Raw genomic sequence first — 21,451 nt, forward strand, 5'->3', positions numbered from 1 at the left:
TGGGGCTCGAACTCATGACCCTGAGATCAAAAGCTTCATGCTCTTCTGACTGAGCCAGCCAGGTGCCCCTGTTTTATGTCACTTTTTAAATGTTTGTACATTTTTGAGAAAGAGAGCATGAGCGGGGGGCGGGGGCAGAGAGAGAGGGAGACACAGAATCTGAAGCAGGCTGCAGGCTCTGAGCTGTCAGCACAGAGCCCAACGTGGGGCTCAAACTCACGAGCCGTGACCTGAGCTGAAGTCGGACGTTTAACCAACTGAGCCACCCGGGCGCCCCAGGAGAGAGAGTCCTAAGTAGGCTCCACGCTCAGCACCGAGCCCGACGCGGGGCTCGAACCCACGAGCTGTGAGATCATGACCTGAGCCGAAGCCGGACGCTCGACCGACGGAGCCACCCAGGCACCCCTACGTGATTTTATTTTAATAATACTTGGTGACTATTGGAAATAAAATAAAAAACCGAACCACTTATTTCTATATTGATTTACTAGCTCAGTGTCTGTTGTGTCTTGATGGCAAGTTCCACGAAGGAAGGAGCTTATCCGTTTTTTCCACCCAGGGCTTGGTGCTCAGATGCAGGCGTTGCCACTTCTGTGCGTGAATCCAAACTGGGGCGAAGGATGTGTGCGTCTGTGTGTGTGTGTGTGTGTGTGTGTGTGTGTGCGCGCGCACGTGTGTGTGGGGGTTTGGGTGGTTCCCCCGAAGGTGGATTTGCATGTACTTGAATTTTAATGAAAAAGGGAACTGAGAGAAACCTCAGGCACCTGAGCAGGAGGCGTCAGGGGCAGATACCATCCGGTCCTCTCTTCTCAGGCTCTCGTGTTAGCTGTGGCCGTGCACATGTATACCAACTCTGGATGCCAGGACCTGCCAGGTATGGCCCTGGCCGGGCTGGAGCTGGGGGCCAGCCAGGGATGGTTGGGACCCAGATTACGGCATCCCCACCCCGCGGCTAGAAACCGGGGCCCGAGGGACAGAGGAGGGGATGGGCTGGGCTCTCACTCGCCTCTCGTCTGGAAGGGACCAGAGAGGAGGAGGAGGATGGCGATGATTACGAGAACATGGCACCCCCCTACAAGGATCTCCCTCCCAAGCCAGGTAAGAGGACTCCTCAGAGGCCGGGTGCAGAAAATGTGTGGCCTGTGGCCCGAGGGAAGCAGCGGCCAGGGGGCATTAGCTGGGCGTTGTAGACGCACGGTCAGCCTCCTGTGTGCCCAGCCAGACGCGGTGATGACAGGTGTCTCTGTGCCTCTGCCCTGCCCTGGAAGGCCTCCCTGTCCACTGGGAGGGGCGGTTCTGGGCACAGCCCCCGGTGAGCAGGTCCACGAAGGGATGGCCCGAGAGAATGGGGGAAATCTCCAGGGGGAATTGAGGGCTCCGCTTGTAGTGGTGGGGAGTCTGGGGTCGGGGGGGGGGGGGATATTGGGATGGGGCTTAACGGATGAGCTGGAGTTTGTTAGGCAGAGGAGCCTGGTAGAGAACTGGTGGGTGTATAGGTCCTGAGACACGAAAGCTGGTGCTTCATAAGCAGTGAGTGGACCCTCGACTCCCAGCCTCCTCACATCCACACTCTAGGAACGAGATTTGCCTTTAGGCTCCGTGCCTGGCCCGGGTCTCGAGAAGAGTCTGCTAAGTGGGTATAAAAGGGAAGGCTTCGAGGCTCCCCTGAGGGTCGACTGCGCTGTGCTGGTGTCCTGGGACCGTGGCCGGTCCCTGTAGGGCAGGGCGCTGCACCCACCGCTTCTTAGTCCAGTGAGAGGCCGACCCGGGAGGTGCCCGGGGCTCCGAATGAGGCAGGGGGGGCCCTGGGCTCTGCGGCCTGTCGGCTCCCAGCTCCCACTTGGTGTCGACACAATCCTCAAGCCCACCTCCAACATGGTCCCCACCCATTCGATCTTCAGTGCTACCCCTTCCCCGAAGTCGGCCCCTTCCCCATGTCCGATTGCAGTCCGATTTCCAGCTTTATTTCCAAAGCCACAGCCGTCCCCCTTTCTTCCACAGAACCACGACCTAAACGGCGTTTCCTCCCCATCCCCTGATGCAGGGATAGTCCCACCCTTCGTCCGGACCACATCCCGCACCGCAACCCTGCTCCCGTGTCCGTCACCGTCCCCCCACCCCATCCTCAACCCAGCCACACCCGTGACTCCATCCTTAGCCCAGACTCAGCCGTGTCTTTAACTTACGGCGAACAACTGCCCCAGTTTTTCCCAGGGCTGAGTGATTTCCTGGAACGTGGGGCTTTGAGGTTGAAAACCGGGCAAGTCCCGGGCGATCCAGGACGGCTGGTCGCTCTAGCTCAACCCCGGTTCCATTCTCATGCTCAACCCTGTCCCTCACCCTCCACTTGAGCCTGGGCCCTGGCTCCATCACTGCCTCTGATCTTTTTCCGGGCCTCACACCGGCTCTAACTCTGAACTTCTCTTCTACAGACTCGATGGCCCCACCGAGGCCTCCGAGGGCAGGTGAGTTGGGGCTGGGGGTACAGGAAACTCAGTGCTGCCTCTGTGCTGCTCTGGGCCTAACCATTCCTTTCCCTCCCTCCCCTCCTACCCCCCCAGGAAAGAAAACAGAGAACCCCCCACTGCCTTGCAAGTCCCCAAAGATCAAAGGTGAGAATCTGGGGCTGGGACCTTTCAGTTTACCTGGCTGAAGTCCTTGTCTGCGTAACCACTGTCTTTCTGGCCCCTTCCAGGTCTGGACCTCACCCCAGTCATCTGCACATCTCCTCCACTGGGTGAGCGGTGGGGAGAGCCTTTCAGAAGCCTGCGAGGGGACACCGGGAAGCCCTCCAGTTCCCTAGGGAACAAATCGGATGGGATGGGGGAGGTGTTGATCTTGGGATGTAGAGTCTTGCAGCAACTTGCGAATAAACGCTTCTCTCCCTTTCTCCCAGGTGTCAATCCAGAATGCCCCCCGTTCCAGCCGTCCCTAGCCGGTAAGTCCACATGCCCCCCAGGTGTGCCCCTCTCTTCCCTCTCATGGTAGCAAGTATCCTTGAGTCAGACCTATAGCTCCAGAGGGAGACCCTGGGGCAGAGAAGTGTCTCCTTTCAGAAGGTCCTCCTCCCTGAGTCTAAACCAGACTCGAGGGACCCAGGGTCTCTGCTTGATTCTCCTCAGGCCCCACCTCCTACTTGCATAAAGCATGGGAAACATTCTCTGCCCCTGATGCAAAGGTCCATAAGCTTCCTAGAAGGGGGGAGCAGCTTGGGCAGGGGCTGCTGGAGAGTATAGGGCAATGCATCGCAAACGTTAGGAGCTGCGCTGGGTCCAACTCATGCACGACCTCGCCAAGCCCTCCGTTTACTTATTTGCAAACCGAGAATAATAGTGACATCTACGTGATAAGGGTGAGGATCCAGTAATAAGGGTGTGACAGGATGCTTTGGCACACGGCACGTTCTCTCCCGTGTTCTGGGTTATGTTGTAGTCGTGTTAGGTTGCAGCGATGGGGTTGGATTTGAAAATGGAGATGGGATGGGGGTGGGGCTTCATTTGGAGATGGGGAGGGGGCTCCGTTTGGGGAAGCGATGGCCCTGAGGCACAGCATGTGCTCTTCTGGGCCCCTTCAGGGTTCTCTTCCCCTGACCCTCTCTCGCCGACGCCCTCTGGTGATCCAGTCATGACCACGGATCTCTGTCTCCCCGCTCTTGGAGAGAGGCTCGAGTGTCTCTTCCTCACTCTATGAAGCATCAGCACTGGTCTCTGTGTCCCCACTCTCTTCCCCCAGCCACCCCGGGGTCCCAGCTCAGTCAGAAGTCCAGATGTCCTGGGTGCTACCAGGAGGAGAGACTGGTGGTGTTCCTGTGCCTGCTGGTGGTGGTGTCACTGCTCCTGGGCTGCACTGGTCTGGCTGTGACCCTTATCAAGTGTGAGTAGGAAGGGGATGGGGCCTGGGGAGACGCTGAGCATGGGGCGTGGGGGGGCCTGGGCTCAAGATGGACTCTTCCTCATAGACCAGGAGGTGGTGGGAGAGCTGAGAATGTTGACCTTTCAGCAGACGGCATGGCAAGCAAGTGGTGAGTGCTTTGTTCCCTTCATGTTATGCATATCGAACGCCCAACATGACCCCTCAAATGCGATCCCAAGGCCACTTCCGATCCTGCCTTTGCCGGGAATTGTGTAGGTATCGGGGGACGGGTGGGGTAGGGAGCACATCAGGCACCGTTCCTGTCCTTGCACAGCGTGTGTGTGAGCGTGTGTTTACGTGCATGTGTGCGTCTAGATCGCCACTGTCCAATATGGCGGCCATGAGCCACTGTGGCTATGGGACAAGTAGGCTATTGGACACTGTGGCTATGGGACACTTGCAGTGTGGTCATTCTGAACGGAGATGGGCTGTGAGTGTAAAACACATACCAATGTCAAAGACTTGCTCCAAAAAAAAAAAAAAAAAAAAAGAATGTAAAATATCTCAACAATATCAAGAATAATAATCTTTAATACTGGTTACCCATTAAACTATTTTGGCTATATTGGCCTAAGTAAAAAAAAATAACACTCAAATTATTTTTGCTCGCTTTCTTCTGACTTTTAAAAAATGGGGCCATTAGGGACGCCTGGGTGGCTCAGTCGGTTAAGTGCCTGACCTCGGCTCAGGTCATGATCTCGCGGTTCGTGGGTGCAAGCCCTGCGTCCCCCTGAAGCCTGCTTCGGATTCTGTGTCTCCCTCTCTCTCTGCCTCTCCTCAGCTAGTGCTCTGTCTCTTTCTCTCTCAAAAATGAATAAACATTAAAAAAAATTTTTTAAATGGGGCCATTCAAAAATTCAAAATTATGTATGTGGTTTATATTCTACTTCTGTTGGACAGCACAGGTAGTAAGAAGCGTTTACCCAATTATCACCCAAATGAGTATAAAATCCCAAATTTCAGCGAATTGCCCAAAGGATGCTGATTCTATGAAAAAAAATATAATAAGGGATCTTTGACCTTATCTTTGGGAAGGTCATATAGGGCTTTCCTAGGGAAAGAGTGCTGTAGCTGAGTGAGGGAAGGGAAAGAATTAACCACGTGAGGGGCGGAGGGCTTCAGGTGTGTGCAAAGGCCCTGTGGCAGGAGGCAATGTCGTAAGTACAAGGGAGGAGTATGGGGCAGTTGGATGGGTGAGAGGTGATGGTGGCTTGGACGAGGGTGGAGAGAGGTGGGTGGAGTAGAAAAGCTTTAGTGGGTAGAGAGACGGAAGGGTGTCCAGCTAGAAGTGGGCAAGTCTGGTGTGGGAGCAGTGGGAACACTTAGTTGTAGAAGAATCTCCTGGGCTAGCACGGCCTTCGCCATGTTTGCCGAAGCCCGACAACTGTCGCATGTTGCATTCAAGCCACGCTTCTGCTCGAAACCCACTGGTGGTGTCTCACTGCCCAGAGTCCAAGGCGAAACTCCAGGCTTAACGCTCGAGGACCTGGACATTGGCCCTCACCCTACTTTGAGCTCTGGCTCCTGTGAGGTTCACCTTGACCTCTACCGCTGCGGCCTGCCCCAACATGTCTGCTTCTGTAAAGGTGGCCCCGGCCTGCTGAGCCTCCCTCCCTCTCTCTCGCGGATGCTGAGTCACTATCTTCCTGCAAAACCCACCTCCTCCAGGAAGTCCACCATCCCCACTCTTCCCCTAGCCCCAGAGCTCAGTCCCTCCTCTGAGCCACTCTGGGACTCTCTCTGGGCACTGAGCACGTCAGTCTCGAGTTCTAGCACCACCCGCTAGAAAGAGGGTGCAGTGAGGAGCGTGGGTCTCGCCTCTTTCTGGTGTTTGCAGTCAGCGGTGGGTAGATGGGTAGATGGGGGTTTGCGTTACTAACCTTCCAGCCCATCCTTGCTGACAGTGACTGGCACGGCAGGGCTGGCTGGCCTGAAGAAGGATATTGACCACATAAGAACTAACACCAACCAGTCCCTGGTAGAACTTCGGGGCTTATTAGGTGAGTGGGACTTGGGGAACTGCCCTGAGATGCGGGACGTGACCGTGCTGGCACGTTGCACAAATCCCCAGGGGGGTGATACTCAGTGCAGTTAACGCGAACGGTGTCCCCTGGAGATGAGCAGTGCGCAACCCGCACAACTGTGTATGGCACACCGTGTACATGACCCCGGCTCTGGGGCCATGCTGAGAGCATACTATTCTGTCCCTAGACTGTACCAGGATCACCTGCCCTGAGGACTGGCTCCCCTTTGAGGGCAAGTGTTACTACTTCTCCCCAAGGACCAAGTCATGGGATGAAGCCCGGAAGTTCTGCCAGGAGAATTACTCTCACTTGGTCATCATCAATAGCTTCGCCGAACAGGTGAGCTATCCCCTCCAAGCCCTCAAGAGCCAGCAGGTTTCACATATCCTTCCTGGATGGAGAGAAATTGGAAGTGCTTTTGAGCCACGAAGACTTTTTCTTTTTTAAAATGTTTATTTATTTATTTTGAGAGAGAGAGAGAGAGAGAGAGAGAGAGAGAGCAGGGGAGGGGCAGAGAGAATCTCAAGCAATGTCAGAACAGAGCCTGACGTGGGGCTTGATCCCACGAACCATGAGACCATGACCTGAGCCAAATTCAAGAGTTAGATGCTTAGTTGACTGAGTCGCCTAGATGCTCTTAGCCACTAAAACTTTTTTTTTTTTAATTGTTTATTACTTTTGAGAGAGAGAGAGAGAGAGAGAGAGCAGGGAAGGGGCAGAGAGAGAGGGAGACACAGAACCGGAAGCAAGCTCCAGGCTCTGAGCTGTCAGCACAGAGCCCCACGCGGGGCTCGAACCCTCGGACCTCGAGATCGTGACCTGAGCTGTAGTCGGCCGCCCAACCGACTGAGCCACCCAGGCGCCCCCGCCACTAAGCCTTTTAATAACAAGGTTAAGAGGACAGGCTCTCGTTGGGTTCAAATCCCAAGTGTCGGCATTCTCTCTAACCCGGAGATATCGTCACGGCTATTACATTCCTTCCGTTCTCCAGGTTGTGTTCCAAACACCTTGCGTCTTACATTAACGTCCTCACAACAACCTTGTGAATTAGCGTGCGAGTCAGGAGGGGTCACGTGATGCCCAAGTAACCGTCCCCATAGCTTGATGAGGGACGCGTGGGTCCTGCTGCGCTTTGAGGTGGTAGGAAAGCAGTTTCACCGGCGAAGGAAAACTGGCGTTTCGTAAGCACCTGCGATGATTTGGTGCTACGACGGTGAGAGGGCCAAGCCATTTGCACATGGTAGACATTGCTTGTACTTCGCAGATGGGGAAACCGAGGCACCGGACGTTTAAGAGACTTGCCCGTGGCCATGGACAACTAGCAAGTGTCAGAGCTGGGATTTGAGCCCGGGGGTCTGCATGGTCTTTTCCCATCTTTTACCTGTGTCATTATTTTCAAGCAGATTTCTTGTAGACAACATACAGTTGGGTCTTTTTTTTTTAACTGTTCTTTATTTTTGAGAGAGAGTGTGTGAGTGAGGGAGGGGCAGAGAGAGAGAGAGAGAGAGAGAGAGAGAGGGACAGAGGATCTGAAGCAGGCTCTGGGCTGACAGCAGTGAGCCCAATGCGGGGCTCGAACTCACAAATTGTGAGATCATGTCCTGAGCTGAAGGTGGACGCTCCACCGACTGAGCCGCCCAGCCGCCCCGGATCTTCTTTTTTAAATTCAGTCTGACAATTTCTGGCTCTTAATGGGTGTTTTTAGACCATTTACATTTGATGTAATTAAGCTGATGGCTGAATGGAGTTTGTACTTGCAGAAGTTTGTGGCCAAGGCTCATGGCTCTCCACGGATCTACTGGCTGGGGCTGAGTGACAGGGACTATGAAGGGGACTGGAAGTGGCTGGATGGGTCACCTGTCACTCTGAGGCAAGTATTGAGGGCCCTTGGGGTCTCTGCCCGCCATGGTCTTTGTGCAGTCCAAGCCAGAAGATTCTTTAGAACCCCAGACCAGGCTGGATAAAGGAGGCCCAAGGGTGCTTTTTTGCTCACAGGGAATCTGGTCCCTGTACCTTTAAAATTTTTCTCCATTGCGGGGAGCCTGGGTGGCTCAGGTCATGATCTCACGCTCCGTGAGTTCGAGCCCCGTGTTGGGCTCTGTGCTGACGGCTCAGAGCCTGGAGCCTGCTTCCGATTCTGTGTCTCCCTCTCTCTGACCCTCCCCCGTTCATGCTCTGTCTCTCTCTGTCTCAAAAATAAATAAACGTTAAAAAAAATTAAAAAAAAAAAAGAGTTCATCAAACTTTTGTAATTTTGTTGGTTTAATTGTAGATGAAATGGAATCCCAATTTAGTATTAATTTGCATTCTCTTATAATGACTGGAGTTGGATATGTTATTTTTTTATTATTTGTATGTTTTTTAAAGTTTATTTTGAGAGAGAGCGCAAGCAGGGGAGCAGGGGCGGGGCAGAGAGAGGGAGAGAGAGAGAATCCCAAGTAGGCTCGTGCTGCCAGTGCAGAGCTCGATGTGGGGCTCGGACCCACAAGCCATGAGATCATGACCTGAGCTAAAATCGAGTTGGACGCTTCACCGACTGGGCCCCCCAGGTGCTCCTGGGTATCTTCTCATATGTTTAATAGACACAGGTATTAACTTTTCTGTGAAGTGTTTATTTTATCATTGGTATATTTTTACACTGGGATTTTAGTTTTTTTCTTCTTTCTTTCTTTCCTTCTTCCTTTCTTTCTCTTTCTTTCTTTCTTTCTTTCTTCCTTTAAATGTTTATTTATTTTTGAGAGAGCATGAGCAGGGGAGGGACAGAGAGAGAGGGAGACATAGAATTTAAAGCAGGCTCCCGGCTCCAAGTTGTCAGCAGAGAGCCCACAGAGTCCGATGCAGGGCTCGAACCCACGAACTGTGAGATCATGACCTGAGCCAAAGTCAGAAGCCTAACCGACTGAGCCACCCAGGCACCCTTCTTCTTTATTTCTAAGAGCTCTTTATATATTAGAAATATTAGTGTCCTGACAGGGGTTCTCATTTTTTGTTAAAGATTCCTGGAGGAGGGCACCGCTCTATAAATAGCAAAGACATGGCATAGTGGGGTGCTGTGAGGGCCCAGCTGAGACCCCCTCATGGGGCTGGTGCAGCCCTCCCCCGGCAGAGGGAACTGACTGCTGAAGGCTCACGGATGTGCTTTCTCTAGAGAGTTGTCCTCAGCTGAATGGAGGCCAGCTCCCCTAGGAGGTTACTTCAGCCCACAGCCAACGAGTGGCTAAGAGAAGCCGGGACCCTTTGTCACAAGTCGAGAGAACTCTGTGGTGCTGTTCACACTCCAGAGCTCCCTCTTGGATCAGGCTGAGGCAAGACCAGGCTGAACCCACATCCGGGCTCAAGGTCTCCCCCGCACCATCCTGCTTCTCGCACTCCTCTCCTGAGGGCATCCCTTAGTAAATCCCATGCACCCGAATTGCCAAATCAGGCTCTGCCTTAATGGAAGAGACTTGAGATACTCCAATACCTGGGAGGTTGGAAGGATTCCAAAAAGCGTTCTTTGTAAGAGGCAGAAACTGACCAGATGTAGGAAACGGACTCAGGAGCAGGAGACCGTCCTGGTGAACCGGGAGGCGGGGCTGAATTAAGACAGACAAGGTGGGGGTGAAGGGGACAAAGTGGCGGCTTCAGGTAATTCTAGAAAGCTGAAGAAATGGCTAGGATGCAAGAAAGAGCCTTGAACCGTGAGGGCCCTTCCTCCCCCCTCCCCCCGACTCCCTGATATTCTTTCTTTAATTAATAGACTTTCTTTTTTGCCAAACAATTGAGCAGAAGGTACACAGTTTCCTCTGTCATTACCATCTTGCATTTTGGGGTGGCACGTTTGTTACAGACGATGAACCAATATGGATACATTCTGATGAGCTGAAGTCCTCGGTTCACATTAGGCTTCGCTCCAAGTGTTGTGCATTCTGTGGGTTTTGACGCGTGTATGTTGTCACGTATCCACCGTCGCAGTATCGCATAGAGTGCCCTGAAAAAAATCCCCTGTGCCCCACCTGTCCATCCCTCCCCAATGCCTGCTTTTCCTCTCTGCAGCTTTTGGGACCCAGAGGAGCCCAACAACATCAACGATGAGGACTGTGCCAGCATGAACAAAGGTGGCACCTGGAATGACCTCTCTTGTGACAAAACGACCTACTGGATTTGTGAGCGGAAATGTTCCTGTTGAACCCCACGGCTGAGGGTGGGGGGGGGGGAGTCCCTACTCGAGTGCCCCTTGGCTCTTGGGGATGAGAACCTCCCGCCCTTCCACGGAAGACTCTGCCAGTCTGTGAACCAACATGGATGGACCTACGATGGAACCGGCAGCTTGGATGGAGCCAGTCCCATCCTTGGGTGCAAGCGAGAGCATTTCTAGGGCGACTAGAGGGCTTGTGCGATTGGATGATGTCCTAGTCTATTCAGGCCGCTGTACCAGAATACTGGAAACTGGATGGCTTACAGGCAATAAGAGATTTACTTGTTGAATTTCTGGAAGCCGGGAGGTCCAAGGTGAAAGTGCAGTGCTTGGTGAGGGCCCACTTTCTGATTCGCAGAGGGCCATCTTGCTGTGTTCTCTTATGCTGCAAGCGGGGAGAACTCTCTGGGGTTCCCGTTATAAGGAACAAAGAGTTCCACCCTTATGACCTGATCGCCTCCATCACCTTGAACCATCACATTGAGGGTTAGGGTTTAAGATACAAATTGGGCGGGGGACACACAATTCTGTCTGTAGCAGGTGGCGAGCTGGCAGGAGACCAGGTCTTAGACATTGTCTCCCAGCTCTGGGGGCTGGAGGAAACTCACCAAGTCCTTGCTCCCGGCTCCGCGGAAGCAATCCTGGCCGCGGGGGGCTCCGGGTCTGATAATGACTGAGCTGGAGCGGAAAACTCCCTGGCTCTTCTGAACCCTGGGGTGCTGGCCCAGGGCTCCCTTACTGCCTACCGGATGTGGAACAGCTTCTGGGAAAGCAGGTGGGGAAAAATTGTTCTTGACAAAGCAACTTTCTCAATGTCCCAGGTGAGGTTTGCCTGACCTAGGGGGGCAGAATCAGGCCTCTGCCAAGACTTGGCCTGTGAAGCTTCCAGAAAGGCAGACCACCTGAGAGGCAAGCCCGCCCCCTCCCCCAATGTGTGGTCAGATTCCCAGGACAGTGGCGGTGGCTACCTTTGCCTGCTCGTGCCTTTAGGCTGTTGGTGGTTTGTAAAGATCTTCGATGAATGATTCACTTTTACTTGCCGTGGACCTTCCTGGACTATTAGCTCTTGCCATGTGAGAGCTTCTCAAAATAGTTCGATGTGTGGCCCTTGCCCAAGGTGACGGTCCGCTGTGGAGGAGGGCGTGTTCCACAATAAAGCACCGTAGACTGGCTTAAATGCGAGAAGTTTACTGTCTCCTCGTTCTGGAGGCTGAAGTCTAAGACTGGCGGGTCGAAGTCTTTGGTTTCTGGGGAGGTGTCTCTCCTTGAGTTGTATCTGGCCCTCGGCTCCCCATGTCTCCACATGGACTTGTCCTTGTGCGTATCTGTGTCCGAATCTCTTCTTCTTATAGAGACACAGGTCATATTGGATCAGGGCCCCTTGCAATGACTTCGTTTTCACGAATCACCTCTTCAAATACAGTCACATGCCGACGTCCTGGGGGTTGGCACTTGAACACGTGAATTCTGGGGGAGAGCAGGACAGCCTGCAATACCCTCTAATGGACCGGTGCTCCGCCCAGTGATCCTGACCATCAGAAACACCCTCGAGGGGAGGCTGGTACTACCCACAGCTGAACACAACGCAGCAGGGCAGACCCTTTGGGCAATCCCCCAATCGTATCCAAAGGGACGTGGGCATTCTCCAAACTGATCAATTGCTTGATCAACAACTACCCTTGGTGAGTAGCTGAATCCTCGTGTTGACTGAGAGCAGGGGATTGAGGCAAGGAGGCTCTGGGCAGAGGGGCAGTGGGGGCGGTTAGCGTTCACTTCCCTTCCAGCCCCCCTCTCTCCTTGTCTCCTCCCCCCTCTACACCTGTCCCCAACTCACCAGGACTGAAACCAGCCTCCCCGACAGCCCATAGACTATAGCGTGGGTGGGTATCCAACCCCAGGGGGCCGTTGGTCCAAGGGACTGTTTATCTGGGGTCAGGGGAAGTTCCTGCATCTCAGAAGAGGAAATGTGAGCCTCCTGCAATGTGTTGAAAAATGGAGAAGCAGAGGCTGTGGTCACATCTTTGGGTCATGCTGGGGTGTTCCACAGTGGGGCTGGCTCAAACCTACCTCCCTCCCACATCTCTCATGATTGTCTAGTTTTAGGTTGACAGATAAGTGTGAAGGAGGTCCCCTTTACCACTTTGGGCGTAAGGGAGCAAAGGCTGGGCATTTTTGGTGCATAAAAATAACAAAAGTCACCGTTTATCAAGCATGTACTGTGTGCTAGACAGACACACGACTCTGTGAAGTTGGAACAACTACCAGCCCCATTTTATAGCTGGGGAAACTGAGGCTTGTCCATTGTCATCCAGTGGCACAGCTCATATTTGGACTCAGTCTGTGCCTCCAATGGTTGATCTCTTTCTGCAGCACCTGCCACCTTTCAAGGGACTGTCTGTAAACTCGAATTATCCCTGAGACCCCAACCTTGTAGCTCTTGTCTCAGCTGGAAGTCATGGGAAGGGAACAGTGTGGTGTGATGGAACCACACCACTGTTGATAATAACCTGTGCAGTTCTCCTGGGGCTATGATGAAAATGCGGATGAGAGGAAGGGTAGGAAGAAAATTAATCTATTCTGAAGAGAAAACTAATGGGATTTGCTGCTGGAGTGAATGTGGGGTGTGAGAGAAAGAGAAGAGTAAAGAATTACTCCAAAATTTTCAACTAAAGGAACAGGAAAGTTGGAGTTATTATTACCTAGAGCTGAGGAAGAAAATAATGCTTATGGACACATTTATTTTTGTTTTAATTAAAAAAACTTTAAGTTTATTTACGGAGACTCGATAACACATCTTTGAACACAGCTTGGACTGGCTGCCTTTCTTTCTCTGACTCCCGTCTTCACATTCCTGCTGGTGTTTCCTGGGATCATCTCCAAAATAAAGTACTTATGCTCGAATCCTTGTCTCAGAGTTTGCTCTTGGGGGAATCCAAATCGAGACACTCTGGGACAGGAGAAGACAAGCCTGTGGCGTCGTTCTGGCTTGCCTGGGCTGGAGGGGTTTCTGGGATGTGGGATGCTCAGTGCTAAAGCAGGGAAAGTACTGGGCAAACTGGGATGAGTTGACCACTCTTATAGGACGATCGTGCCAGAGAAGCCAAGAAGACACAGCTTAAGAAGCAAAGGGGACAATGCATATGTAGATCAAACCATCATGGAAAATTTGCATAGATCAAACCATCATGGACACTTTACGTAGATCAAACCATCATCGACACTTTACGTAGATCAAACCATCATGGACAATTTTTATGTGTTAATTATACCTCAATAAAGCTGGACGAAATTGAGATACTTGATTATGAAAAAGAAAAAGAAAAGAAGACCCGTGCAATTAAGGGTGACCCGAAAGTCAAGTTAGAAAAGACTGGGAAGTCTCCATCCTTAGCACAAAGGAAGCATTTGGGACATTGAGCCGTTCCTGGGTGTGTTGGAGGCAGAAATCAGACTGCAGTGGTTGAGCAGTGAGGGGGCGGCAGGAAGTGGGGATAACAGAGCGTAAACAACTTTTCTAGAATGTTGGGTGGAGAGAGAGAAAGGGAGAGAGAGAGAAGTTAATGCAGCAGAGAGGATTTTTTTTTTTTAATTACATCGAATGGACCTGAATGCCTCCCCCCTACTCTTCCAAAACCCCCTATCATTCCCATGTCAGATCTCCTGGGCATCTCAGGCTAATTCTTCTCCTTTGCAATTTTCATCAATTGGCATTTTGATCTGTGCTTTGAGATATTTCTTCCACGTGTTCTTCTAAGCCCCTAATTTGGCTCTTGACAGTGACCGTACTCTTCTCTTGTTGATCCAGAAAAGTCTCTTGTTTATCCCATTTTTATTAAAAAAATTTTTTTAACGTTTATTTATTTTTGAGACAGAGAGAGACAGAGCATGAATGGGGGAGGGTCAGAGAGAGGGAGACACAGAATCTGAAACAGGCTCCAGGCTCTGAGCTGTCAGCCCAGAGCCCGACGCGGGGCTCGAACTCACGGACCACGAGATCATGACCTGAGCTGAAGTTGGCCGCTTAACCGACTGAGCCACCCAGGCACCCCTATCCCATTTTTATTTAGTTCCAAAGAGCATTTTGGTTCTGTACTCGAATCTCCATACATTCTTATTTGATTGTGTTCAGTTCTTATTGGAATTATTCTCGTGTTAAGTTGTCTGTCTACTCCAGCAGGTCTGTTGGGTGGGCGTCAGTTACACCGGACCATCCTCTTTGCAGCTGCCGGGACCTCTCAGTGTTGTCATTTCTTCTTGGGGCTCAGCCCTAGGGGGTTGAGAACTCTAAGCAGGGGCTGTTTCCCAAGCGATGGGAGGAGGCTGATTCTTCGCCCCAAGAGGTGCATGTGCACACCAGGCAGGTAAGCAGAGACACCTCCTCGCTCCCTGGTCTCTGCTTCCTCCTAGATTCAGGAGCAGGGCTCCTCTTGGAGTTCTTGGGGGCCAGAGGGATCACACACACACACACACACACACACACACACGGGAGTGATGCGGGCCTATCCCAGGAGGTCCATGGACCCCTGTGGGCCAGACTCTTCCTGGGATGGACGGTGTCTGATCTTCAGCCTGGAGTGTTCTTCAGCTTATCTTGGGACTCTCCACCTGGTGCATGGGGGAGACATGTCACCCCCAGATTTCCCTTTGGGGATTCCCCTAGAGACAACACCCTCATCTCTACCCAGATGCCACTGGCCCCAGCACACTCTGGGTTTAAAGAAGCAGATATATTAGTGTAGGGGACGGAGAGGAGTTGAGAAATGTACAAGTGGCCATTTGCCTAGAATCCACCATTTCTCTTCCTTTAACACAAGGGCCAGCAAATTATAGCTTGGTGGGGGGGGGGGGGGCTGTCAAATCCTGAGTGCAGCCTGTTTTTGTATGGTCAGTGAGTTAGAAATGGTTTTTATATTTCTAATAAACACACACACACATCCTGAAAAGTCTAAAATATTTGCTATTTGGCCATTGGCAGAAAAAGTTTGCTAACCTCTTTTTAGTTTCTCTCTTTATTAAAGCTTATTTATTTATTTTGAGAAAGAGAGAGTGGGGGGGGGGTGCAGAGAGAAAGAGGGAGAGAGAGAGAATCCCAAGCAGATTCCACACCGTCACCACAGAGACCGATGTGGGGCGCAAACTCCTCAACTGCGCGATCATGACCTGAGATGAAACCAACAGTTGGATGCTTTAACCGACTGAACCACCCAGCGGCCCCTTCAGTATATTTAGATACCTCTGGGGGAAGAACCAGGAGACAGGAGGTCGGAGAGGTGGGAGACTCAAGACAGAGAGAGGAGATATCAGTGGAGAAAAGTCCCCAGAGAGGCCAGAGGGGATAAGCAAAGCACAGAGGGAGGGGTTAGCCTTGAACCAGAGGAGGGATCCCTTTGCTGTTGTGGAAGAATGGAAGAGGGGACGAAGGGCACCAGTGAGGGAAGGAAGCAAGGGTAGGCATGGATGTGGATGTATTTGTAAAGGACGTCAGGAAGTCGGGGTAGTTTCTGTCAGCTGGTGTTTGTTATCTCTGAAGGAGTCGACAAGGTCTCCTGCCTCATGTAAGGGGAAAGGTGATGGGGACAGAGGAAGGAAGGGAAAAGCTACAACTTTTCTTGGGGGGAAGCTGACTACGGACAGGAAGAACAAATTTCGGGTAGCATGGAGAGTCTGGTGTATATCAGAAAGCACGTATTTGTGATGACTCCAAACCGAGTGATTCTGGGATCTCACTGCCCTGATGGAGAAGTCGTTTGTTCACAAGGAAGGATGCTTTGGACTCCAAATAACATTACCCGACCCAAAGTGGCTTAGCAATAGGGTCGTATAGCAGCCCAAACCAGGACGTCGTGGGAAGGCTGCCCTTGAATTTGTCTTTGTTTCTATCAAGGAGAAGAGGTATTTTCCAGTAGGTGTTTCTTATATCTCATTGCCCAGAACTGGTCCAGATGCACCCATCCTAAACCAGTCTCTAGCAGATGGGAACACAATCGCTACGGCTAGTTTAGGCTGGGGTTTCTTGACCTCAGCGCTACTGACATTTAGGGACTGATAACCCTTGGTTGTGTGGGTGTGGGGGCTGTCTTGTTCATTATGGGACGTTTAGCAGCATCCCTGCCCTTTGCCACATACACGCCAGTAGCATTCCCCTGCCTTTCCCCAGTCGTGACAACAAAAAATGGCCTCCAGACTTTGCCAACTGTCCTACGGGGGTGGGGAATCACCTCTGGTTGAGAATAACTGGGCTCAGACCAGTCTCGGCTGGCCCCCTGCGTCCAGGCACACTGCTGTCCCACACCTGCAAATAACCAAGGTTGTGTTGATAAGGAGCATATGATACGGTGAGGGCTGCTGAGTTAGCAATCTGTAGTGACTGCCATTGTTGGACTGGTCCTGGATCAAGGTGTTCCCAGGAATCAGAATGGAATCAGAATGAGGGAGTAAGGTGTCACGATTAGGGGAGAAAATCTTTCGACATGGTTGACCATGAGCTTTAGCCTGGATAAGAAAGGAGGTACAGCTGACAGTTTGGGAGAAGCTGAGGGTCTGAAGGACTGGATGAGTTTCAAGAGCAAGGTTAGGACGAATGCGTGTAAGAATTTGAGGAAAGGCCTTTAAAGGGGCCTGCCTTGTTTACAAAATGTCCAGGGACTATTTGCAATGGCCATGATTGGGGTCCCCAGCGACAAGCGCTGGCTGAGCCCACGACAGCGAAGAGAAACCCAATGCAACGCCCATTTACTGGGGGCCCGTTGTGCAGAACAAACACTTCAGGAAGTAAAGGCTGAACATTTCCTCTCCAAGGAGGTCAAAGGTAATGGTCCCCCTGGTCTCCAGCTCTGTTCTTCACGATGCCAACCAAATCCGTGGCTGTGACTTTCCATGTGGGGTCGAATGTTCTAGTTCGAATATTTTCTCTTCAGTTGCTCTGGGAAAACACCCCCCCCTCCCCCGACAAGCAAAAGACGTTTAGATTAAAGGTAGAAGTAAGGATGAAACAGAACAAAGCAACCCCCACCCCCACCCCCACCAATAAAACAGAAAGAAAGTGCAGAAGTGGGTTAAAGGCAGTGTTACTTAAGTGGTAGGTCCTTTGCCTCCTCAATATACCATTTGTCGAATGGCCAAACACCAAAACAGTATTTGATGGTAAGCTGGTAATTTATTCAATGGCCAGAGAACAGAGACGGGGAGCTTGTGTTCTTTTTTAAAAATTTATTTTTAAAATTAATCTTTTTTAAAAAAAATTTTTGGGGGGGGAGAGGCAGAGAGAGAGAGAGAGAGAGAGGTGGGGGGGGGGGAACCTCAAGCAGACTCCACGCTCAGGACAGAGCCTGAAATGGGGCTCAATCCCATGACGTCATGACCTGAGCCGAAACCAAGATTCGGGCGCTCAACTGACTGGGCCACCCAGGCACCCCAGGGAGCTCATGTTCTAAAGGCACCTTCTCCCTGGTTAGGTCTCATGGTCAGGGTTTTATGGGGTTAGGCTAATTAAGGGGCTGATAAGCAAAGCTGACATGGGGGTTTTTCAGGCAAGGGGGAGGGGGCTTCTAGGAATCAAAGTGCCACCTCTTTTCTTCCCCCACGTGGACACAGTTGGATCTGTCATGGTGCCGGTAGGTGTGTGTGTTTTTTTTAAAATTCTTTTAACATTTAATTCATTTTTGAGAGAGACAGAGCATGAGCAGGGAAGTACAGAGAGAGAGGGAGACACAGAGTCGGAAGCAGGCTCCAGGCTCTGGGCTGTCAGCACAGAGCCCGACGGGGGACTCGAACCCACGAACTGTGAGATCACGACCTGAGCTGAAGTCGGATGCCCAACCAACTGAGCCACCCAGACGCCCCTAGGTGTGCTTTTTTTTAAAAATCACAGTTGGATGGAAATGATATTGAGGTCATCTGGATGGTTAGCCTGGTGTCTGAACTGGATCAAACTGGTCAAAAACTGGGTTATTGTGGCTTTTTCAGAGCCTGTTAGCAAGTCCTTGGCGACAAGAGCTCCATCCAGCAGGAAAGAATGACATGATCGCCTAGCATTTTGGAATCTTAGGACAGGTGTGGCCTTCTTCAGCTTAAATGGGAGGACTTCTTGGGGTGCCTGGGTGGCTGGGTCGGTTGAGCATCCGACTTCAGCTCAGGTCATGATCTCGCAGTCTGTGAGTTCGATCCCCGCGTCGGGCTCTGTGCTGACAGCTCGGAGCCTGGAGCCTGCTTCGGATTCTGTGTCTCCCTCTCTCTCTGCCCCTCCCCTGCTTATACTCTCTCTCTCTCTCTCAAAAATAAACAAACATTAAAAAAAAATGTAAGAAGTGGGAGAATTTAAAAATCCCAAAGGAAGAATTCTTTTTTTTTTTTTTAGTTAAAAAAAATGTTTATTTACTTATTTTGAGGGGGGGAGAGGCTGAGAGAGAGAGAGAGAGAGAGAGAGAGACAGAGACAGAGAATCTCAAGCAGGCTCTGCCCTGTCAGCACAGAGCCCAACAGGGGGCTCGATCTCATGAATCTGGGATCACGACCTGAGCTGAAATCAAGAGTCAGATGCTTTGACCTGAGCTGAAGTCGGACACTCAACCGACTGACCACCCAGGCGCCCGACGTCTTGTTCCTTTTGTATGTCTCTTGCCCACTGCAGCACCTTGACACGTTGCAGAACTCAACAAATATCACGTTTACCACCTACAAGTTACAGCCTGGTTTAAAAGCTGCACGAGAAAAGCGATGCCTCCTGTAGCAGCCCGTGAGGACAGGGGTTCCTGGCCTCGTTCTATGAGTCATTGTATGCAGGAAGTCCAAAGCTATCATTTCCCTCCTGTTATTTACGGTTCATTCACAGAACTCTCTGTCTAGTCAGACGTGACTTTTTCCACAAACAATATTGCCTGGTTGCAGAACTGACCTCCCAACGTTAGCAAGTTTCTAGAGAGCACAGCTTGGAATTTAACCCAAGGGCAAATTTGTCCATGGAGAAAGAGGAAGGATTTAAAAAAAGTTTTTTTAGAGAGAGAGTGCATGAGCAGGGGAAAGGGGCAGAGAGAGAGAGAGAGAGAGAGAGAGAACCTTAAGCAGGCTCCACACTTAGCACAGGGCTCAAACCCACAACCCAGGGATCATGACCAGAGCCGAAATCAAGAGTCAGACACTCAACTGACTGAGCCACTCAGGTGCCCTGGATTTTTGTTTCTTAGCTTTTTAATCATACTCTGTGCCTAGAAAAGTAAAAGCTTCAGAGATTCTTTTAATTAAAGTGAATGTATTTCCTACAGGGAGCTTATATATATATATATATATGTATATATATATATATATACATATATATATATATATTCCCCTTTCAAAGATACACTGATCTTACTCAATTTCCACAATGTTACAGAACAATAGTAAAAAAAAAAATTCCTTATTTATTGTGGGAAACCAGTTACTGGAGTGCTGGAAGCTTTGAAAATCATTCTGGATTATCAAGGAAGTCTTGTAATGGTCACAGCCAGCAGTCAGTCCCTTTGACAATTTTACTCTCATTGGGAATGATTTAAACCTGATACTCACAGTTTCATTTTGTTTTGTTTTGTTTTCTGATCACTTGACTTGCCCTAGGATTTTTTTTTTTTTTTGGTCTTGTTTTCCTTTTAGCCCTTTTGGAGAGATTTTGAATGAATTCGCCTCCAGTTAGGGATAGATGCTTCTTTACTGACTCAATATTTCCGGTGCTGAGAGTATCACATATTAGCCCAAAGAATGTGGAAAACTATGTGTCTCAATTCTGTTTATTCTAAAAACAACACACTCGAAGGCTCCTTGGCTAGCAGATGTGGTGGGTGTATGGGAGCATACAAATGAGACTGGGAAAAATTTTTTGGATTACGAGTTTTGGAGCCCTTCTTGCCTATCTAGGGGCGTGCCTTCTTGGAGAAGTATGTTCTCTCATTTCTCCAAAGAGGCAAATAAGGGACAGCTACAGAGAGATCCAAGGTAGTGCTGGAAACTCATTCCTTGGTGCATCGAGTCTGAGTTAAGTCAATGGAGGAACAGTTGAATACCAGCTATCAAGTTCCATGGAGGTCCTCTTTCTAACAAGACCATTTCCTCTCCCTGGAAGGTCCCATTATTCCATATGCTCCTCTCCTATAATTATGTAGAGCAGCTGGGGTGGGGTGCCTCTCCTGGAGCCCTTTCTGCCAACACCACTGGGCTTACGTCCGCCTCTCCAAGGGATAGCGGGATTTCAGAGGATGATGACCACTGCTCTATGTCTGTGATTCTAAGCCTCCCCCCAAGGATTCTACGTTAGATGGCAGTTATGCTGGTGACACGTTTGACCCTTACTCATTTGTATGACGAGAATATATACACAAGCCAGCTTAAGCACTGTCAGTAATCAGGGAGGGGTCAACTGAGGAACGATACGGTAAGAATGAGAAATGCAAACCAGGTCATCAGGAAAAGAGCTCTCTGTCATACCCCCCCAGGGAAGGGACCTCATACGAAGACGTGGAGAGGGGGCTTTGGGTGTCAAGGGAGGAAACATTAGAATAAATCACAAATCCTCTTACCTCACTGGGTCTTGAGTTTGCGCCAAACCTGGTGGAAAGTGTGTAAGTCTCAGACTCAGGTTTAGATTTCATGATCTCTCGGAACCATTTTCGGACCTGGAATATCAAAGACAAGACTGGAATGGTTTCTGTTAACATTGGTGGGTGAAGAGAGAAACCAGTGAGTCAGGAATAGAACAAGTTTTAAAAAACTTCAACAACACGTGGCATATGTGGACAATGAAATATTATTCACTGAGCCTTAAAAAGGAATGGTATTCTGGTACAGGCTGCAACGTGCAACCTTGAAGGCATTACGCTCAGTGAAATAAGCCTGGAACAAAGGACAAATATCGTCTGGTTCCACATACCTGAGATCCTTATAATAGTCTAAGTAATTGAGCCACAAAGTAGAATAGGGGTTACCAGGGACTTAGTGGTGGAGAATGGGTAAAAGAATGGATATGTGGACAGACAATGTGGCAAAACAAATATAGCACAAAGATAATTGAAGTGATTGGTATATATGTGTCCATTGCATAATTGTTTTAACCTTTTTGTGTGTTTGAAAATGTTCATAATAACATGTTGGAAAGATTAACTTATTATTTAATGCCGTCATAGAACTATTAAAACGTATTAGTATGGAAACTATCCCATCACATGGAAATGTGATTAAGAATTCATGTGTTTAAGTGGTGTGGTGGATTGCATTAGTGATTTCAATTATTCACTCCTCTGTCACAGTATTACACCCTGTCTTAGCCTCCTGGTGGCTAGAGGGTTCTTTTCCCTTGACTTTGGGCTTGGAC

At 50.3% G+C, this 21,451-nt stretch overlaps 2 protein-coding genes across 8 annotated transcripts in view; one reads left to right on the forward strand and one right to left on the reverse strand.

The window, feature by feature from the left end:
- Positions 1–754: 754 nt before the first annotated feature.
- Positions 755–11,290, forward strand: CLEC17A (C-type lectin domain containing 17A). Of its 4 annotated transcripts, none has more exons than XM_060633575.3 (12): positions 755–874; positions 1,021–1,098; positions 2,433–2,465; positions 2,562–2,612; positions 2,696–2,737; positions 2,897–2,959; positions 3,733–3,873; positions 3,959–4,021; positions 5,817–5,912; positions 6,124–6,275; positions 7,697–7,806; positions 9,972–11,290. In XM_060633575.3, exons 1-12 carry the CDS (start codon positions 841–843, stop codon positions 10,102–10,104), a joined length of 996 nt encoding a protein of 331 aa, XP_060489558.1. In that variant the 5' UTR covers positions 755–840; the 3' UTR covers positions 10,105–11,290. The 4 variants fall into 4 exon arrangements, with proteins under 4 accessions (XP_060489558.1, XP_060489559.1, XP_081648012.1 ...); XM_060633576.3 differs by having other exon boundaries at positions 2,897–2,938; XM_081791886.1 differs by lacking the exon at positions 9,972–11,290 and adding an exon at positions 9,089–9,279 and having other exon boundaries at positions 7,697–7,810.
- A 97-nt stretch (positions 11,291–11,387) lies between these two features.
- Positions 11,388–21,451, reverse strand: part of ADGRE3 (adhesion G protein-coupled receptor E3) — a 49,908-nt gene continuing 39,844 nt past the window's right edge. For 2 of the 4 annotated variants that reach the window (XM_078443297.1, XM_078443295.1), the window contains exons 15-16: positions 20,661–20,756; positions 16,856–17,053 (exon numbers count right to left, since the gene is read on the reverse strand). In XM_078443297.1, the coding sequence (XP_078299423.1) occupies positions 17,027–17,053; positions 20,661–20,756 (123 nt within the window). In that variant the 3' untranslated portion in view covers positions 16,856–17,026. Of the gene's footprint in view, positions 14,719–16,855; positions 17,054–20,660; positions 20,757–21,451 lie in introns of those variants that run through there. The other 2 variants (XM_078443298.2, XM_078443296.2) reach the window with 2 other exon arrangements.

Source organism: Panthera onca, chromosome A2 (assembly GCF_046562875.1).
Source record: "Panthera onca isolate mPanOnc1 chromosome A2, mPanOnc1 haplotype 2, whole genome shotgun sequence".
In the NCBI taxonomy this organism is placed as follows: domain Eukaryota; kingdom Metazoa; phylum Chordata; class Mammalia; order Carnivora; family Felidae; genus Panthera; species Panthera onca.